This window comes from Chiloscyllium punctatum, chromosome 38 (assembly GCF_047496795.1).
Source record: "Chiloscyllium punctatum isolate Juve2018m chromosome 38, sChiPun1.3, whole genome shotgun sequence".
In the NCBI taxonomy this organism is placed as follows: Eukaryota; Metazoa; Chordata; class Chondrichthyes; order Orectolobiformes; family Hemiscylliidae; genus Chiloscyllium; species Chiloscyllium punctatum.
This window is the reverse complement of record NC_092776.1, coordinates 63277774-63298258: the sequence shown is the minus strand read 5'-3', so window position 1 is coordinate 63298258 and position 20485 is coordinate 63277774. Positions and strand designations below refer to the sequence as shown.

General features: G+C 41.7%; 1 protein-coding gene across 1 annotated transcript in view; it reads right to left on the bottom strand.

Annotated features, from left to right (window-relative positions):
* Positions 1-6472: 6472 nt before the first annotated feature.
* Positions 6473-20485, bottom strand: part of tacr2 (tachykinin receptor 2) — a 102252-nt gene continuing 88239 nt past the window's right edge. The window contains exons 4-5 of the mRNA XM_072558014.1: positions 12460-12656; positions 6473-8331 (exon numbers count right to left, since the gene is read on the bottom strand). Coding sequence (XP_072414115.1) covers positions 8109-8331; positions 12460-12656 — 420 coding nt within the window. The 3' untranslated portion in view covers positions 6473-8108. The remainder of the gene's footprint in view (positions 8332-12459; positions 12657-20485) is intronic.

The following is a 20485-nucleotide window of genomic DNA, read 5'->3' as shown; positions in this document are numbered from 1 at the left end:
TTTCAAGTTTTACAACATCTTTCCAATAGGAAGGAGACCAGAATTACACACAATATTCCAAAAGTGGCCTCACCAATGTACTGTACAGCAGCAACATGACCTCCCAACTCCTATACTCAATGTTCTGATCAATAAAGGAAAGCATATCAAATTCCTTTTTCACTATCCTATCTACCTGCAACTCTACTTTCAAGGAACTATGAGCCATTCACACTATGACGCTAGACTCTTTGTTCAGCAACACCCCCCAGGACCTTCCCATTAAGTGTATAAGTCCTGCTCTGATTTGCTTTTCCAAAATGCAACACCCTGCATGGATCTAAATTAAACTCCATCTGCCACTCCTCAGCCCATTGGCCCATCTGATCAAGATCCCGTTGTATTCTGAGGTAACCTTCTTCACTGTCCATTACACCTCCAATATTGGTGTCATCTGCAAAATTAATAACTATGCCTCCTATGTTCACATCCAAATCATTTAGATAAATGACAAAAAGCAGTGGACCCAGCATCGATCCTTGTGCACACCACTGGTCCATTCTGAAAAGCAACCTTCCACCACCATGCTCTGTGTTCTACCTTTGAGCCAGTTCTGTATCCAAACAGCTACTTCCTGCTGTATTCTATGAGATATAACCTTGCTAACACATCTCTCATGAGGTGTTAAACAATTGGAATTATACCTACTTTCATTGTTTAAATATTACAAAAATAAATTGATATTTTCTTCACCACCATTAAGCATTGTGCCAGTGCTTAATTCTTATCTCTTGAGTTGTGTACCCTCTTCCAGAGAATTGAGCACATCATCTTGGTTGACACACCAGCCTGGAGTACAGAGCCTCAAAAGGACATTTCATCTCATTTATGAAAAACTGCTTATCATCACAAACTGAAAATTTAGCATTACCATTCGGTGCTGATCTGAGAAGAGAATTTATATAGCACTTTTAATTCAAAGGGAATGGAATATAAAAATAGAAAGTATTTGTTACATCAATGCAAGACGTTAGTCAGACCATAGTTAGAATTTTATGAACAATTTTGGTCCTTTTTAAAAGTAGAATGACATATTGGAGGCAGGTAAGTGAAAGTTCGCTCAGTTGATACTAGGTATCAGCTTTTATGATGAAAAGTTTTCTCAGTTAGACCTGTACTCATTGAAGAATGAACCTTATTAAAACATACAAGATTCTTAGGGGACTTAACAGGATACATGCAGAGAAGTTATTTCCCCTTGTGAGAGAGTCTAGGACAGAAGTATTATCTCAGAATAAGGAGTCACATATTTAAGACATAGATGAGGAGGAATTTCTTCTCTCAGAAGGTAGTGAATCTGTGGGATTCTTTACCACAGAGGGTAGTGCAAGCTGGGTCATTAAATACATTCGAGGCTGAGAGAGACATTTTAATCAGTAAGGGAATAAAGATTATGGGCTAAGGGCAGGAAAGTAGAGTTGATGGTTGTCAGATCAGTCAGGGTCCCCTGAATGACAGAGCAAACTCAATGGGCCGAATGATCTCCTCCTGCTCCTACGTTTAATGGTCCTATTTATGCTTCACAGAAGCACATTAAACCAAAGACTGTCACTGAGTCACAGAGCAATATTAGGTCAGGTGACCAAAAGTTTGGTCAAACATGGAGGTTTGAAGGACAGTGTAAAAGGGCAATCTAGGGAGGGAATTTCCCAGCATAGGGCAACGATTGGTTGAGTAATTATAAGAGGGACAAGTGGCCAGAAAATGGATGAGCACAAAATTACAGCAGGTTATGGAAATAGTGATTAATACTTAAATAAGGAGTGATTTCAAAACCAGGATCAGTATTTTAAAATCAAACATGGCTATCAGACATCACTGTAGATCAGTGAGTACAAGAGGGACAGGGGAATGGGTCTTGCTGCAAGTTTGGACACAACCACCAGAGTTATCTCTGATCTCCATTTTAAAGAGGGTAAAATGTATGAGACCAGGCAGGAAAGCATTGAAATAGACAAGAGGTAACAGAGGTATGAATGTGTTTAATTAGCTAAAAGGGGCGAATCTTACCAGGGTAGTCTTAGAGATGGTACTTTGTGAGCCCAGAAGGTCATTTCATGATCAGATACAACACAAATATTAAAAACACAAATATTGCTCAGTTGCCAATGAGTGAGGTGGACCCAGCAGTCGGTGTTTGAAAAAGCAACCAAAACTATGGCTTCAGTCTTCTTAATATTCAATAAGAGAAAATCCTTTCTCAGGAAAAACTTGTCAAGCAAGCAATGTGACAATTTGCCAGCAGTGAAATGGTCAAAAGAGCAGGTGGTGATTTAGACCTGGGTGTTATCATGTTACATGTGAAAACTAAAATCGTAGAATCCATAAAGTGCAGATAGAGGCCATTCAGCCCATTGATTCTTCATTGACCCTCCGAAGAGCATCCCACCCTAACCTTGGCACAATCAATCCACCTAATTTGTACAGGGACAAAGTGTAAACTCCACGCGGTCACCCAAGGCTAGAATCAAACCCAGGTCCCTGGCACTGTGAGGCAGCAGTGATAACTACTCTTCCACCATCTGGATCTTGTTTTTAGATGATGATGCTAAGGAGCAGCATGTGGATGAGAAACAGGAAGACAGCTGAGGATTGATGTTCGGGGGACACCAGGCTAACAATGTGAGAACAGAAAGAGAAGACATTGCAAGTGATTCCCTGGCTCTGTTTAAAGAAGTAATGGAAGTGGATGAGCGCAGTATCATCCAACTGGATAATTGTGGCGAGGTGTTGGAGCAGGATGGTGTAATTAGCAATGTCAAAGATTGCAAACAGATCAGGAAGGATGTGGTCAGAAAGTCACCACAGATATCATTTGTGGCTTTTACAAAAACAATTTTGGTATTGTGGCTGGATAGAATGCTGCTTGGAGTGATTTAAACATGGCTCAGTGGTTAGCACTGCTGCTCCACAGCACCAGAGACCCGGGTTCAATTCCCACCTCAGGCAACTGTCTGCGTGGAGTTTGCACATTCTCCTCGTGTGTGTGTGGGTTTCCTCCGGATGCTCCGGTTTCTTCCCACAGTCCAAAGATGTGATTAGGTGGATTGGCCATGCTAAATTGCCCATAGTGTTAGGTGAAGGGGTAAACGTAGGGGAGTGGGTCTGGGTGGGTTGCTCTTTGGAGAGTCGGTGTGGACTTGTTGGGCCGAAGGGCCTGTTTCCACACTGTAAGTAATCTAATCTAATAAAGACAAGGACAGTAGCAATGTGAGGGGAAGAGCTCCTAGTGAACTGTCCCCATCAACTACCACCATCCTTTGCCTGGCCAAACTCGTCTTCACTTTGATAAACTTCTCCTTTAACTCCTCCATTTCCTTCAGGTCAAAGGGGTGGCCATTAGTATTCCTCATGGGCCCCAGTTATACCTGTCTCTTTGTGGGATATATGAAACATTCCTTGTTCTAGTCCTAATCTGGCCCCCACTCTTTTTCCAGTACATCAATGACATCATCAGTACTGCTTCCCTTTCTTCTGAAGTGGAAATATTTATCAATTTTGTTTCCAAATTCCGCTCTGCTTTCACCTTCATCTGGTCTACCTCTGACCCCTCTCTTCCCTTTCTCAACATCTCTGTTTCCATTTCTAGGGATAGGCCACCAATTCCACTACAAACCCACTGACTCCCACAGTTACCTAGGCTATGCATGCTTACACCCTGTATCCTGTAAAGATCCTATTTCATTCTCCCAGTTCTTCTGTCTCCATTGCATCTGTTCAGATAATGCCAACTTCAACAAGGGAGCCTCCAATATGACCACCTTCTTCCTCAATTGAGGATTTCCCAGCACCATTGTCAACAGGGCCTTCAGCCGACTCCGACCCATCTCCTGCACTTCGGCCCTCACCCCTTATGTTCCCTCTCACAGCAGTGATCGGGTCCTGTTTTCAAACCACTAGCATCCATATCCGAAGGATCATAATCTACTATTTCCACCACCTCCAGTGAGATACCAGCACTGGACGCATAGTCTCCACTCCTCCCTTGTCAGTAATCTGCAGGGACTGGTCCCTCTCGAACACCCTGGTCCACTCCTCCTCCACTCCCCATGCCTGCCTACAGCCTTGCAATACTTTCCTTTGAATTGAATTGAACTGCATTGAATTTATTGTCATGTGTACTGAGACACAATGAGCAATATAGGCAGATCACATAGTTAAGTAGCATAGATAATAAATAATAGGTAAACAGCGGCAAAAACAAAAGCACAGGTACAGGCGAACGTTAAGAGTTTGAGAGTCCATTCAATATTCTCATAACAGTTGAGTTGAAACTGTTACAAAACCGGCTGATGCGTGTGTTCAGGCTTCTGTACCTTCTCCCTGATGGTAGAGGTTGTAGAAAAACATTGCCAGCATGGGATGGATCTTTGAGAAATCACACAAGGTGTAACGCCTGCCCATTTACTTTCTCTCTTCTCACCTCCCAAGGCCCCAGACCCACCTTCAAGAGGAAGCCTGCACTTCACTGTATTCATTACTCACCATGTGGTCTCCTCTACATTGGGGAGAGGAAATACACACTGGGTGACTGCTTTGCAGAACATCTACATTCTGTCCACAAAACTACCACCAAATCACCAGTTGCCTGCCACTGTGTTCCCTGGTCAAAATCTCTGTCTCAGGCTTGCTGCAGTGCTCCAGTGAAGCTCAGTGCAAGCTGGAAGAAGAGCATCTCAATTTCTGCATGGGGATCGCGCAGTCATCAGGACTCAAGATCGAATTCAATGATTTTAGGGCCTTACCCCAACCCCCACAAACATGAGCTTACACCACAACCATTGGCAGCTACTAATGATCCCCATTAGCTGCTCTTGATACGTCTAGGTTGACTTTTACCCATTCCTTTTTCTGTCCGACTGTTGATCTCTGTCTCTGGGCTCCATTTCCATTTATTGTTTATTCTTCTCCCCACTTGCCCAACCCCAACCTTATATACCAATCTTTGCCAAGCTTTCTGTCAGTTCTGAAGAAGGATCACTGGACTCGAAACATTTTCTCTGCTTTCTCTCCACAGACGCCGCCAAACCTGCTGAGATTTCCCAGCAATTTTAGTTTCCTGAAAATTCACATTTGTCCATATTAAACTGTACTTACTCTCCTTTTAACCCATCTCAGAAACATGTCCATCCATGCCTACCCACCTTCCCTTTCCATTGCCCACTGCCCTCGCTCACCTCTCTGTCCAAGGGCAGGACCCCTGCCTCTTTCTTCACTCCCTGTGATGGAGTGAGAAAACAATGACAAGTCTAGCAGAACATCGGAGTATTTCCAGACATTGGAAAAAGATCCAAAAATATGAAATTACTTGCAATAAGGTTGCCTAGCCTCTTAAATAACTCTACTGTGCTGCTGGCATGACTGTTTCATGCTTCCTCCTTCAGGAATGAATCATAAGCATGTTGCCAGGTCCTGCCTTGTCTGAATGTGGCATCATGGTGCCACAGCCAGTGGCTGGTTTGTGGATAGCAGCCATTCTCGGTTTGGTGGTGGGATGTAGCGGTCGCAATTCTAGGATAGCCAGGAAAACATAACTACACAACTCCACAACTTCTGGATCCTGTTTACAAAACTCATCCTTAAGCTAGCAGCAATTTACATTTGACGTGCACCTCTGTTTCAGAACAAGGAAAAGATGGACAGGGGAAGTGGGATCAGGCTATAACCAGTAACTGAGAGTCTGAGACAAGGCAACCCTCTGTTATTTAATTCTGGGCTTGTGTTTGAGACAGAAACAATATCATAGCTCAAGATTAGATTAGCCAAGAGTACTTAGATTAAATTAGTTTGGTGAATGACAGAAATGAGATAACAAATCGGAGTAAGGTGAGTAATTACTGACATGGACTAAATGGACCAAAGTACCTGTTTCCCTGATGTATCCTGATTGTATTCCAGTGTTGAATTTAGTGAGGCCAGTGGCCAAAACAGTTGGGTATAATAACCAATCTGAACAGGAATTCATTTAATAAAGGTGCAGAGTGAAACCACTGCTGATACTCTTACTCTGTGCAACTACCATTCTAGTCTGAACTGTTCTTAAACATTGGCGAATGTGAGTGTAAATAAAATTGCGTTAACACCATTCAGCTCAGGTGCAGGTAGGATTTGGAAATAGCATTCTGTTTAATGTTGTTCATATTCCTTGGGCTCTTGGAGATACTAGCAGCCTTGTGAGGGCTCACTTGTTCCTGGATCCAATCACTCTGTTCTGAATGATCCTCAGCATTAACTTAGTTGCTTTGTCCTACTGTCCCCTATTCTATGCTGCACCTTGGGTCTCCTAAATATACTTCCTCTTTTCCAGAGAGAGAGAGAGTGAGAGACAGAGAAAGATTAGACTTACAGTGTGGAAACAGGCCCTTCGGCCCAACAAGTCCACACCGACCCGCCGAAGCGCAGCCTACCCCATTCCCCTACATTTACCCCTTACCGAACACTACGGGCAATTTAGCATAGCCAATTCACCTGACCCTGCACATCTTTGGACTGTGGGAGGAAACCGGAGCACCCGGAGGAAACCCACACAGACACAGGGAGAATGTGCAAACTCCACACAGTCAGTCACCTGAGGTGGGAATTGAACCCGGGTCTCAGGTGCTGTGAGGCAGCAGTACTAACCACTGTGCCGAAAGGCTGTGATTTTCTTCAGATTTGGATGGATGGTCCTGTTTTGAAGGATTTCTTTGCTTTGTGCTGTCATTGCCAAAGAAAGATGCAAACAGGAGGTGGCTATTCAGTTTATCACAGCTATTCTGGCTTTTTAAAAGATCAATTTGATTACTCCACTTCCCCTGCTCTTTACCTATGTCTTTGAAAAATGTCCCTTTTCAAGGCTTTATTCAATTCCCTACTTTAATTTATGATTGAATGTGCTTTCCCCACTCTTCCTCTGCCTTTCAGATCATAATATTGCACTATGTAAAATAAACTTGTACTATTTCCAAATGGATTTCTGTCAATTATTAGAAATTTGTGCCCTCTGGTTACCAGTCTTCCTGCTTTTTCTCTATCTAATCCAGTAAAACTCTTCATACTGTTAGACACCTTGATTCCATCTCCCCTTAAAACCTTTCTGCTCAAAGGAAGACACTCTAATGTATAAAGTTTTAATCATGCATTCAGTTCACTCTGGGTCATCTAATTGCAGTGAGAATGATATGCTTTCTCAGAGGCTCTGTCCTCTCTCTCTGTTTAAACCCCGATTAGTGGAAGGGTGGGTCACAAACAGGATTATGGTCTAATGGTCCATACCAGTAGTGTCACTAATTGATTCCTGCATCCTGAAATCTCCTCAATTCAAAGTTAAAGTGAAACAACAGCAAAATACAAATGTAATAATTGAATATAAAATTTAAAGATGATTAACCTTAAGTTTAACAAGGTTTTTTTCTGTGATAAAATAGCCTCTTCATTCAATTGTAAATCACATTCCCTATACACAGATAGTTGAAACTGCTTCATGCACAGGCTTATTACTATTATAACCCTATTTACAATGACAATACCTGCACCTCAAAAATGCCTCATTTACTGAAAAGAGAAACCTGAGGTTGTGAAAGGCGCAATGTAAATACAAGTCCTTTTTTTCTTTATCTTGTATTTACACAAATTACATTCTTCCTGCACATTCATGATGATAGGGTGGAAGGCCCAAAATGTAGACATTGGAATGAAGGTGACCTGAAAGGCCTGTAACTTGCTAAGGTATTCAGTCAGCCTGATGAAGTGGTTATTTTGAGCCTGAGCAGGTCTAGTGTGCTCAGTTCTCTGGAGAGCTTAGATTACTGGGTCAGAGATGCAGGAATTTGGGAAACATGGTCCAGGAATCAGGATCCAGTTTCAGGGAATCGGCAGCTAGATTAGAAAATCAGGAATCCGAACTGAAGAACAGGAGTAGGTACGGAAGATTCAGGAACATCAAGTCAAGCATCTCAGTCAAAGAATTGAGAGTCAGCATTGGAGAATGGTTCATTGTTTCATCTCCTTGAACCCAGACAATGTGGGAGCTGCCAGTTTCAATATTAGTCCTCAGCTCTAAAGAGATCCTATACACGACCAAAAGCATTTCAAAGAATGGTCTGAGAAGTGATGAATTTTGCTTTTGCCTCCTCAGTTTCATCATGATTGGAATCGATGTGGCTAGTTACCATTGTTTCCATCCTGTTTCCAGTGTATGTGCTGCTGCATGTCATTCGGAAGCTCACCACTGTCGTTAGCTCCTGTTGATCGTAGGGACTGACATGTACAAAGGGGCACCAGCGGAAAGCTCGCTTAAATCCAATGCGGAATCTGGGCAACGACAACATGAAAAATGATACATAATGCATCATGGGATTCGACAATGTTGTACACATTCCAGAGACGTGGGGGAAATGTTAAAGTAACGAAATCCACAATCCCAATGTGACCACATGACGCCCACCCCAGTGTAGCTCAGTACCCAACCATCCTCCACAATCTGGTCTGGCAATCCCCCCACCTCAATTACACTACCCACTACCCACTTACACATTACTTCCTTTTGGAAACAGCGGATGAGGAATATTGGGATTGACATAATAATTTGGGAAAGGCAGATAATGTAGAAAACACTCAGCCACTGCAGTTTCCTCACCTCTGTTGCAAACCAGGAACTGAGTGCTATGATTAGACAATAAGACGACGGTGGAAGAGAATCAAGGTGACTGGTCATTCTAGATCAAGCAATTCTCATTTCCTAACTTCCTGCCTTGTAAATGATGTTCCTGTGATTGGAAAATATTCTTGGGAGCCATCACAGAACTGCCTGGTCTCTATAATAACTGCCGCTTGTGATATGAAGAATCTATTTAGTGCTGATTAGTTTAGGAGGAGCACTTCAACCCTGTTCTGATCTGTATCTTAATTTCATCAACTCTCCTCGGCTCTGCCACACTTACAGAAGAAAAATCAGTCAGAAGTCAGATGATACCCAGTTAGAATCCAACAGGTTTATTTGAAATCACAAGCTTTATAGGCAGATCGATCATTCAAGTTGTGTGAGTGGAATGTCGACAGGGTGAAATAGTAGGTCTCTGCAGGTGATCGAGAGTGTCAGATGGTGTGAGTAAAGTGTCAACAACCGAATAACAAGGAAAGAGTTGACCTATAATCTGAATAAATGAGACAGAAAGATAATTACATAGACTAAAAATAAGGTAGTGCTGGAGACAAACCAAATGGCTGGAATAACATAACCAATGTAATAAGTAATCCAAAATTGTCCAAACTAAATAAGATAGAGAGACCATAACAATTTATCGAGGTGGTGGTGTCAAAACAGAACAGTAAGGAAAACTTCACAGATACAAAACAGTGTGATGGGGTCACACCATTGCACAACATAAACTCAAGATCATCATTGAGGCCATCTTCATGGGTATAGAATTTGGCTATCAGTTTCTGCTCCGTTTCTGCATTGTCGTATATCTTGAAGGCCACTTACCAAATTTTACTCACACTGTCTGATAGTCTTGATCACCTGCAGAGGCTTATTATGCAGCCCGTCGACACTCCACTCACACCATTTGCATCTCTCTGCCTATAAATTCTGTGTTCTGTGTGCTTCTCTCTAACTTCACCTGGCAAAGGGGCCGCACTCCAAAAGCTTGTGATTGTAAATAAACCTGTTAGACTTCAACCTGGTGTCATCTGACTTCTAACCTTGTCCACCCGGTCCAACACCAACATTTCCACATTGAAGAAAAATCAACCAATCTTGGTTCTGGAATATTTATTTAGTCATCCTGTTAATGTTTGGTCAGATTATTTAATGTTCAGAAGAAGCAGATGGGACTATTAATTGTCTGAACATACATACGAAGCTGTCTTTTTAGTGATTTGAGAAAATCTTTTAGATTACTTACAGTGTGGAAACAGGCCCTTCGGCCCACACCGACCCGCCGCAGCGCACCCACCCATGCCCAATACCCTACATTTACCCCTGCATCTAACACTATGGGCAATTTAGCGTGGCCAATTCACCTAACCTGCACATTTTTGGACTGTGGGAGGAAACCGGAGCACCCGGAGGAAACCCACGCAGACACAGGGAGAATGTACAAACTCCACACAGTCAGCCCCCTGAGGCGGGAATTGAACCCGGGTCTCTGGCGCTGTGAGGCAGCAGTGCTAATCACTGTGCCACCGTGCCGCCCACGTTGTGCTTTAGGTTGCACTTCAGCCCACCACTCCTGATCTTTGGACACCTGGTGCGGAGGGATACAGGCAGTTTAAAGGATGTCCTCATGGGTCTGCTTCTGGGCCTGACCAGGCTGGTTATAAACAGATCCAGGCAATGGACTGTGGAGAGGGTCATCTCTGTGGATTATCAGCCCCTTTTTCCCAGCTATGTTTGTGCCGTTGGGTGTCCTTGAAGAGGGACCATACGGTGTCTCCCAATACGCTTGGTCTCTTTAGGGAAGAGGGCGGCACCGCGAGGGCTCAGTGCTTTAACTCCCCCTCCAACTCCATTTTTATTTAGTCCTGCTCACTCTCCCAATGCCCTCTCACCCTCTGATGGTTAGCATTGCTCTCAACGGGCTTTGCCTGTAAGTATCCAATTGACTACACGGGTGATTTATTGATAGTGGTTAATAGATGGGAAATAACATGGGTGATTTGGAGACAGGAGATAAAAATTGATTGATTAAGTATACTGCTTCAGGATATTGAAAATGTAAGGAATACACTTTCTATATCCTGAACCATATGTAAAGAATGCCTGGAAGGAGCTGTAAAATTGAGTAGTCAATAAACTTACATTAGGAACATAGATTACTGCAATATCAGAACAGCCTGTATCTGCCTGTATCTATTTACCCATCTGCTGCCTGCTTACCTTCCATTTGTCTTGCTCTGTACTTGCATTTGCCTGCCAACTTGCCTGTTCTTTCATCTGTCTATATACAATTGGCAGTGTTTGATGGTTAATGTTGGTCTTTCTCTGCCTGCCTCCTCACACGCATCCAAACTATCTGACAGTCTGCCCACCTCCTGCTGCCTCAACTCTATTCCCATTGAACTGTCAGTATCTTGACCCGACACAAGTTAGCTGTCATCCTTTTCAAGTACTGTTCCCTCCTCTACTATCATCAACCCCTGCTCCAAACAATAACAAGAATTCCCCCATCCTTCCATCAATGTCATTTTCCTCTCAAATTCCACAACCAGTTTCCCAAGTCTGTGTCTCCATTCCTAGAATTCCATGTTTAAACCATTCAGATAACATTCTCCACAACCACATCACTAAGACAGCTGCTGTCATACTCACCAATGACATCCTGTGTGACTGTGATGAAGGTAAATTGCCCTCATCCTTCTCGACTGATGTTCACATCATTCTGGTCTGAAGCATCTCCACTGTCATCAATCTGTTTGGGACTGCACTCACCTACAATTCATTCGATCTAAAGTTTCTCATCTCGATGTTGTATCATTACAGCTGGCATTTCCCAACAATCTTTGAACCATCCCCCACATCCTTCTCGATCTCTATAACTTCCTTCAGTCCTTACCCCTCTTCCTATCTCTGTCACCTCGTCCAGGTCCTACAACTCTCCCGATCTCTGTAAGCTCCTCCAAGCCCTATACCTCTCCCCATTTCTGTAACCCGTCTAGCTCCTACATCCCTCCCTATCTTTGTAACCTCCTCCAACCCCTACACCCACCCCATCTCTGTAATCCCTCCAGGCCCTACACCCCTCGCTATCTCTGTAAGCTCCTCCAGGCCCTACACCCCTCCCTATCTCTGTAAGCTCCTCCAGGCCCTACACCCCTCCCTATCTCTGTAACCTCCTCCAGGCCCTACACCCCTCCCTATTTCTGTAACCTGTCCAGTCCCTAAACCCCTCCCTATCTCTATTACCTCCTCCAACCCCTACATCCACACTATCTCTGTAACTTCCTCCAGGCCCTACACCCCTCCCTCTCTCTGTCACCCACTCTAGTCCCTACAAACCTTTGGAGATCTCAGTATTCATCTAATTCAAGTCTCTGAATTTTTTTCACACCATCATTAGTGGAGAGTGCTTTCATTTGCTTGGACTCTAAACTCAGGATTTCTAAAGATGTCTAATCATCTTTCATTCCCTGCTCTGTTCGTCTCTCTAAAAATAACATCAATCGTTAATTATAACAATCCTGACATGGCTCAGTGTCATTTTTTTTAATGATACTTCGAATGTTTTGGACAGTTGGCTATATTAAAGTCCCGACAAAGTTTTTGTTACTGTTGTTGGCTCTATCAATCTATCTGCCCTTGTCAGCCAGTTTCATGATTATTACTGTGCCTATTGCCCCTCTCTGTACTCAGCCCCCTGCCTGTCTTGTCTCTGTATCCACTGCCACCAGCTTCCCCTCTGCCTGCCCATGTACCCAATGTTGGGCTGTTGTGCTCACCGGTTGTTAAGGCAGCAGTAAATGATGGGGTTGTACATGGTTGAGCTCATGGCTAGCCAGAATATGCCCAGATACACCTGCTGTATGTAGGTTTCATAATAGATGTCCTTCTTGAAACTGGCCAGAATGAAATACAAATGATAGGGCAGCCAGCAAAAGGCAAAGGTCAGAACAACCACAATCATCATTTTCACAACCTGAAACAGAGTAAAGAACATCAGGCAAGCTTTGAAAAGTGATCTTAGAGATGTGTAAGAAGATTTTATCACAGCAAACTTTTAATATTTATTGGGCATACCAAACACAGATCATTGAGAACAAAGATCCTGTCTATCAATTTTGTTGAGCTGTTTGATTTACGGATTTAGTGTTTTTATTTTTCATGGGCTGCGGATAACACTAGCTAGATCAGGATTTGTTAACCATCCCTAGTTGCCCTTGAGAAGGTGGTGGTGAGCTGTCGATTGACCTACAATGTCCTTAGAAAAGGAGTTCCAGAATTTTGGCCCAGCAACTTTGAAGGAATGGTGATATATCTCCACGTCAGCTTGGGGAGTGACTTGAAGGGGAACGTTTACGTGGTGGTGTCTCCCCCTGTCCTTCCAGATGGAAGTGCTCGTGGGTTTGGAAGGTGCTGTTAAAGGATTTATGATAAATTGCAGTAGTGTCTCTTGTAGATGATACACATTGCTGCCACTTTTTAAACAGTACTGATGGAGTGAATGTTGAAGGTGATGGATGGAGGCTGCTTTGAACCTGGATGGTGTCAAGCTTCTTGAGTATTATTGGAGCTGTACCCATCCAGGCAAGTGGGAAGTATTCCATTACATTGCTGACTTGTGCCTTCTAAATGGTGATAGGCTTTGGGGAGTCATGATAAAAAAAATTTAAAATTTTTTTAAAAATTAAAAAAAATAAAAAATAAAAAAATACTTGCTGCAGTATTCCTAGTTTCAGACCTAATCTTGCAGCTGCTGTATTTATATAGCGAACCCAGTGGACCAGATCCTTGAAACCTGAAAAAATATAGATTGGAAAGGATCCCTGAAGCCCAAATAATTTCACACTTTCAGGGAACTCCCTGAAACATGAAAAATTCTGCGCTGGACCAGATCTCTGAAAGGCTAATCATTCTGCAGATCATCAAAATATGGGTCATTTTTACACTAGAATTGATCACAGAAACACAAGTAATTGAACCAGATTAAACTATCGAAACACAAGTCTTTATCCACTGGAATATGCCACTGAAACATGGAGTAGGTCATCAAAACATGGGTCACTCTACTCTGGAGTAGATCCCTGAAACATCAGTCACTCGAGACTTGAATAAATCACAGAAACGTGTCAATTTACACTTGAAAAGATCACTGAAACAGGAGTTATTCTATACTGCAATAGATTATTAAAATGGGTCATTTTTCACTTAAAAGATGACTAAATAAAATGCATTATTGTGTGTTGGACTAAGCCAAAAAGAAATTGATCACCCTTCACTGCAATTGGTCACTGAAATACGAGTCAGTCATTCTGCACTGGCAGGATCACCGAAACATGAGTCATTTTACATTGCAATAGATGATCAAAAACTGGGTCATTTTTTCACTTGAAAGATCACCGATCATTCGTCTCTAGATCATCAAAATATTCAGCAACCTAAACACTGGAATAGATCACTAAAAAAAATCAGTCATTCTACACTGGAATAGATCACTGAAGCACGAGTCACACTGAGATCTTCCATATCCCAAGTGTCCTTCCACGCTGGAATACATTATCAAAACATGGATCATTCAACCCTGGACTAGATCATCAAAAGGTGAGTCATCCTACACTAGAATTGATAACAGAAAAATCAGTAATATTTGAATAAGAATTATCACTGAAACAAAAATCATTATATACTGAAATAGACATTTGAAAAATGGGTATTCTAACTAGAATACATCATCAAAACATGGGTTATTCAACACTCAATAGATTATTGAAACATGGTTCAATCTGCACTGTAATATATATAATGTAAACATGGTTCAATCTGCAATGGAATAGATAATAGGAACATGGGTCATTGCACTGGAACTGATCACTAAAAAATGAATCATTGTACAATGGAATAGGTCATCAAAACATAGATTGTTCTACACTGGATAGATGGCTGAAACTTGAATCATACCATACCAGAATAGGTCATTGAAATATGGGTCACTTTATACTGGAACAGATAGTGGAAACATGGGTTATTGACTCATTGGAATTGATGTCTGAAGCACAGGTCACCCTGCATTGGAACAGATCACTGAAAGGTCAATAATTGTACAGTGGAATAGATCATCAAAACATGGGACATGCTATACTGGATAGATGGCTGAAACAGGAGTCTTTCTATGCTGGGAAAGATCATCAAAACTAATCTCATTCTACACTGGGATAAATCACTGAAACATGAAGCATTCTGCACTGGAACAGATCATTGATACGTCAGTCATTCTAAATTGGACACCAAAAACACAAGTAATTTCAGAATAAAATAGATTCTCAAAACAGACATTCTACACTGGAATAGATCACTGAAACATGAGTCACTCTGCAATGGAACTGATCATTGAAACATGAATTATTCTACACTGGAATAGATCACCGGAATATTGGTAATATTACGCCTTCTACACCAGAATAGATTACTGAGACAAGTATCTTTTTATACTGGAATTCATCATCAGAAGATGAGTCATTTTACACTGGCATCATGACATTCTGTACTGGAAGAGATCACTTGAAAATAAATCAGCCTACACTGGAAGAGACCACTGTATCCCGAATCAATCTAAACTGGAACAGATCATCGATACATGAGTTATTTCACACTAGAATAGATCATTAAAGCATGAATCATTCTACATGAGAAAGGATTACTGAAACATATGCAATTCTACATTGGAATAGATCATCGAAGCATGAGTCACTTTAGATTGGACAAGATCACGAAAACATGAGCAATTGATCACTGGAATAAAACATCAAAACAAGAATCATTCTCCGTTGGAATAAATCACTGAAACACGAATCATTGTATAATGGAACAGATTATTAAAACAATGACCATTCTACACTGAAATACATCTGGAAGGTGAGTCAGTCTACACTGGGATAGATCATTGAAACTAGTATCATTCCACACTGGAATAGATCACCATAACATGAACATGAATATTCAACATTGAAATAAGTAATGCAAACATGATGCAATCTGCACTGGAACAGATAATAGAAACATGGGTCATTCTACACTGGAATTGGTCACTCTGCATTGGAATAGATCATTGATACATTAGTCACTGCTCTAGAATTGATCACTGAAAGGTGAATCATTGTACAGTGGAATGGGTAATCAAAACATGGATTGTTCCACACTGGATAGATTACTGAAACAGCAGTCATTATACACTGCAAAGATCACTGAAACATGAACTTTTCTACATTGGGATATGTCATCGAAATAGTCTCATTCTATACCGGAGAAAATCACTTAAACATGAATCATTACACTCTGGAATATATCACTCGAACATGAATCATTGAAACCTAAAGCACCTGCACTAGAATAGAGTATCAGAACATGAGGTATTTTACACTTGGATAGCTCAATGAAACATGGGTGGAATGGTAACTCCGTGGTTAGCACAGCTGCCTCACAGCACCAAGGAGAAAGTGAGGACTGCAGATGCTGGAGATCAGAATCAAGAGTGTGTGGTGCTGGAAAAGCACAGCAGGTCATGCAGTATCCAAGGAGCAGGAGATAATAATGAAGGTCTCCAAGGACCTAGGTTTGATTCTAGCCTCAGGCGACTATCTGTGTAGTTTGAACATTCTCCCCATATCTGTGTGGGTTTCTTCCAGGTGCTCTGGTTTCCTCCCACAATCCAAAGATGTGTGGCTTAGATGAATTGGCAATACTAAATTGCCCACAGTGTGCACGAATGTATAGGTTAGGGGCATTAGTCAGTGGTAAATGTACAGTAATAGGATAGAGGAATAGGTCTGCGTGGGTTACTCTCCCAGAGGGTCAGTGTGGACTCGTTGGGCCAAATGGCCTGTTTCCACACTGTAGGGATTCTATGGTTCCACGTGCCATTTTACATTGGAATAGATGACGTTGGAATAGATCACTGAAACATGTACCATATCATTCTACACTGGAATTTATTTTGAATGCATTACTCCTTCCACACCGGAGTAGATTGAGACTTTGGTCATTTTATACTGGAATAGATTAGTGAGACGTATGTAATTTTAGACAGGAATCCACTAATAGAACATGAGTCATCTTTCACTGATCTCACATCATGGTATTCTGTACTGGAATAGATCACTTGAAAATGAATCAGTCTACAGATATCAACACATGTATTATAGTATCATAGAGCTAAAGACTTGCAACTCATCAACGCCAAGCACATATCCCAAATTAACCTAGTCCTATTTGCCAGGATTTGGCCCAGATCCCTCTAAACCCTTCCTATTTATATACCTATCCAGATGCCTTTTAAATCTTGTAATTATACCAGTTTCCATCACTTCTTTTGGCAATTCATTCCATACCCATACCACCATCTGCATGAAGGACTTGCCCCTTTTAAATCTTTCCCCTCTCACATTAAACTTAATGCCCTCTAGTTTTGGATTCCCTGACCCTGGGGAAAAGACCTTGGCTGTTCACCTTAGCTATGCCCTCATGATTTTTTTAAACCTCTATAAGGTTACCCCTCAGCCTCCTATAATCCAAGGAAAAATGTCACAGCCTATCCAGCCTCTCCTTATAAATCAAACCTTCCAGTCTCTGTAACATCCTTGTAAATCTTTTTCGCACTCTTTCCAGTTTAATAACGTCCTTCCTATAGCAGGGCAATCAGAATTGTACACAGTACTCGAAATGTGGCGTTACTAATATCTTGTAAAGCCATAACATGATGTCCCAACTCCTGTACTCAATGCGCTGACCAATAAAGGAAGGCGTGCCAAATGTCTTCTTCACCACTCTGTCACCTGTGATGCCAACTTTAAGGAACTATGTATCTGCACCCCTAGGTCTCCCTGTTCAACAACATATCCCAGGGCCTTACCATTAACTGTGTAAATCCTGACCTGGTTTATCTTACCAAAATACAACACCTCACGTTTAAACTCCATCTGCCATTCTTGGCCCACTAGTCCAGTTGAACAAGATCCTGTTGTACTCTGAGACAATCCTTTTCACTGTCCATCATACTGCAAACTTACTAACCATGCTTCTAATATTCTCGTGCAAACCTTTTAAATAAATGATGAACAACAGTGGACCCAGCACATTGCTGGTCAAAGGCCTCCAGTCTGAAAAACAATCCTCTACCACCACTCTCTGTCTCCTACTGTCAAGCCAGTTTTGCATTCATTTGGTTAGCTCTCCTTGGATCCTATGCAATCTAATCTTACTAACCAGTTTACCATATGATATCTTGTCAAAAGCCTTGCTAAAGTCCACATTAGACAACATCTACCATTCTGTTTTCACCTATCTTCTTGGTTACCTCTTCAAAAAACACAATCAAATTTGTGAGACATGATCTCCCATGCACAAAGCCATACTGAGTATCCCTCATCAGTCCTTGTCTTTCCAAATGCAGGTAGAATCTATCTTCAAAATCTCCAACAATTTATCTACCACTAATATTCAGCTCACCAGTCTTTTATTCCCTGGCGTTTCCATGCAACCTTTCTTAAATAATGGCACAACATTAGCCCCCCTCCAGTTTTCCGGCACCGCACCCATGGCTGCTAATGATATAAATATCTCTGCTAGGGACCCTGCAATTTCTTTCCCATAATGTCCTGGGATACCCTTGATCAGATCCCAGAGATATATCGACATTTATGTATTTTAAGACCTCCAGAACATCCTCTTTTGTAACATCCTCTATTTTTAAGACATCTCTCTTGACATCTCCAAGTTCCCTAGCTTCCATGTCTTCCTCCATCATAAATACTAACATTTAGGATCTCACCCATCTCCTGTGGGTCCACACGTTGACAGTCTCGTTGATCTTTAAGGTGCCCTGGTTACTGTTTTGCCCTTAATGTACTTGCAAAATCTCTTTGGATTCACCTTAACCTACTCTGCCAAATCTATCTCATGTCACCCTCATGCCTTTGGAGCTTAAAACTGGGAAAAAATCTAACTCAGTCAGATATGTTGCTCAGCAACGTTTGGGAACAGTTCCTGAGGTGCTGCCTCTCACTGAGGTGATGGTTTCTGAAGATGCTGCTTCTCACTGGGATACAGTTCCTGAAAGTGCTGATTCTCACTAGGGGAGCAGTTCTTGAAGGTGGTCACTCTAACTGTTGGGCAAAGAGAAAGGGAGACAACTCCTACCCACTCCACTGCTCACTATTTTCTGTTTGTTTAAGCAGCTTGCCAAAATGTTGCCACACTCTTTCATATATCGTGTGTCTTCATTTTGTTGAAAAGATCCTGCATGGCACCTTACCTCAAATCTTTTCTTTTGACGAAACATGCATGTCCTCTAGTATCTGCAAACCTCATTAATCATCTGCACAAAGCTTTAACTGGCCCTTTATTGAACTTTGTATTTTGTTCTTCATGTTTATGAATTATTTTCTTTTTGTATTTGTCATCAGTCTGTCTCCGTACAAGCAATGAGCAGGTGATTCTGCCACTTAATACTGCTGCATTATTCAGTAAGATCACAGCAGATCTAATCGTAACCTCAAATCCACATTCCCACTGACTACCAATAACCTTTTACCATCTTGATTAACAAGTGTTAACCCACTTCTGCCTTAAAATATTCAAGGACTCTGCTTTACAGGAAGAGAGTTCCAAAAACCGAACCTTCAAAAAAAAATTAACTTCATATTTGATTGAAATAAATGACCCCTAATGTTTAAACAGTGAGCTCTAGTTCAAGATTATCCCATCAGAGAAAACATTATCTCCACGTCCAAGCTGTCAAGACCCCTTAGTACCTCATGTGTTTTCAATCAAGCTGCCTGTTATGAATATCAGCAAATACAAACATAGCTCGTCCAACCTTTCTTCCTGAAACTATTAGTCTGGTTTGCAGATACTAGAGGACATGCATGTTTCTTCAAAACCAATCCTCTGAATTGCTTCCGACACACTTAATCTTTTTGTAGTCTGCTTATGTCCTCTTCACAACTTAGTTGGAGACAATTCAGAAGAGATGTTGCCAAGAATGGAAGGTTTGAATTACAAAAAAAAAGGCTCAGTTTCTTTTCACTGGAAAAAAATCATGCCGAACATTGAAAAGGTGAACAGCAAGGGTCTTTCCGAGGGTGGGGGAGGTCAAAGCTAAGTGACATATTATTAAAGTGAGCAGAGAAGATTTTAAAAAGAACATGAGAGGCAACTTTTTTATATAGAGAGTAATTCGTGTATGGAATGAACTGCCATAGGGAGTGTGGATGGAGGTACAGTTACAAAATTTAAAATATATTTGTATTAGTTAATGAATAGGAAAGGTTTGGAGGGATATGGCCAAACGTTGGCAAGACGGACTAGTTTAGTTTGGGAACCTGGTCGGCATTGTCAAGTTGGACAAAAGGATCTGTTTCCATGCTGTATGAGTCTATGATTCTTTGTTCGTGTCATCAGCAAATTAGGCAACTATGCATTCTGTCTCTTCATCCAAGTCATTTACATAAACTGTGAACAGTTAATTCCTAACTCCAATCCCTATGGTACATCACTGCTTACATCTTGCTAACCTGAAAAAAACCTGTTTGTGTCTACTCTCTGCTTCCTGTTAGCAAGTTGATCCTTGGATGAAGTTCATGAGGATCTGAGCACCTGTTGGCCTGCTGCTCTGACAATTTACTCAGTACCATTTCTCTGGCAATTGTTCTTTTCCAGAGTTCTCTCTTCCTGCCATTTCCTAATTTTTTTATAGATTAGATTAGATTACTTACAGTATGGAAGCAGGCCCTTCAACAGTCCACACCGACCTGC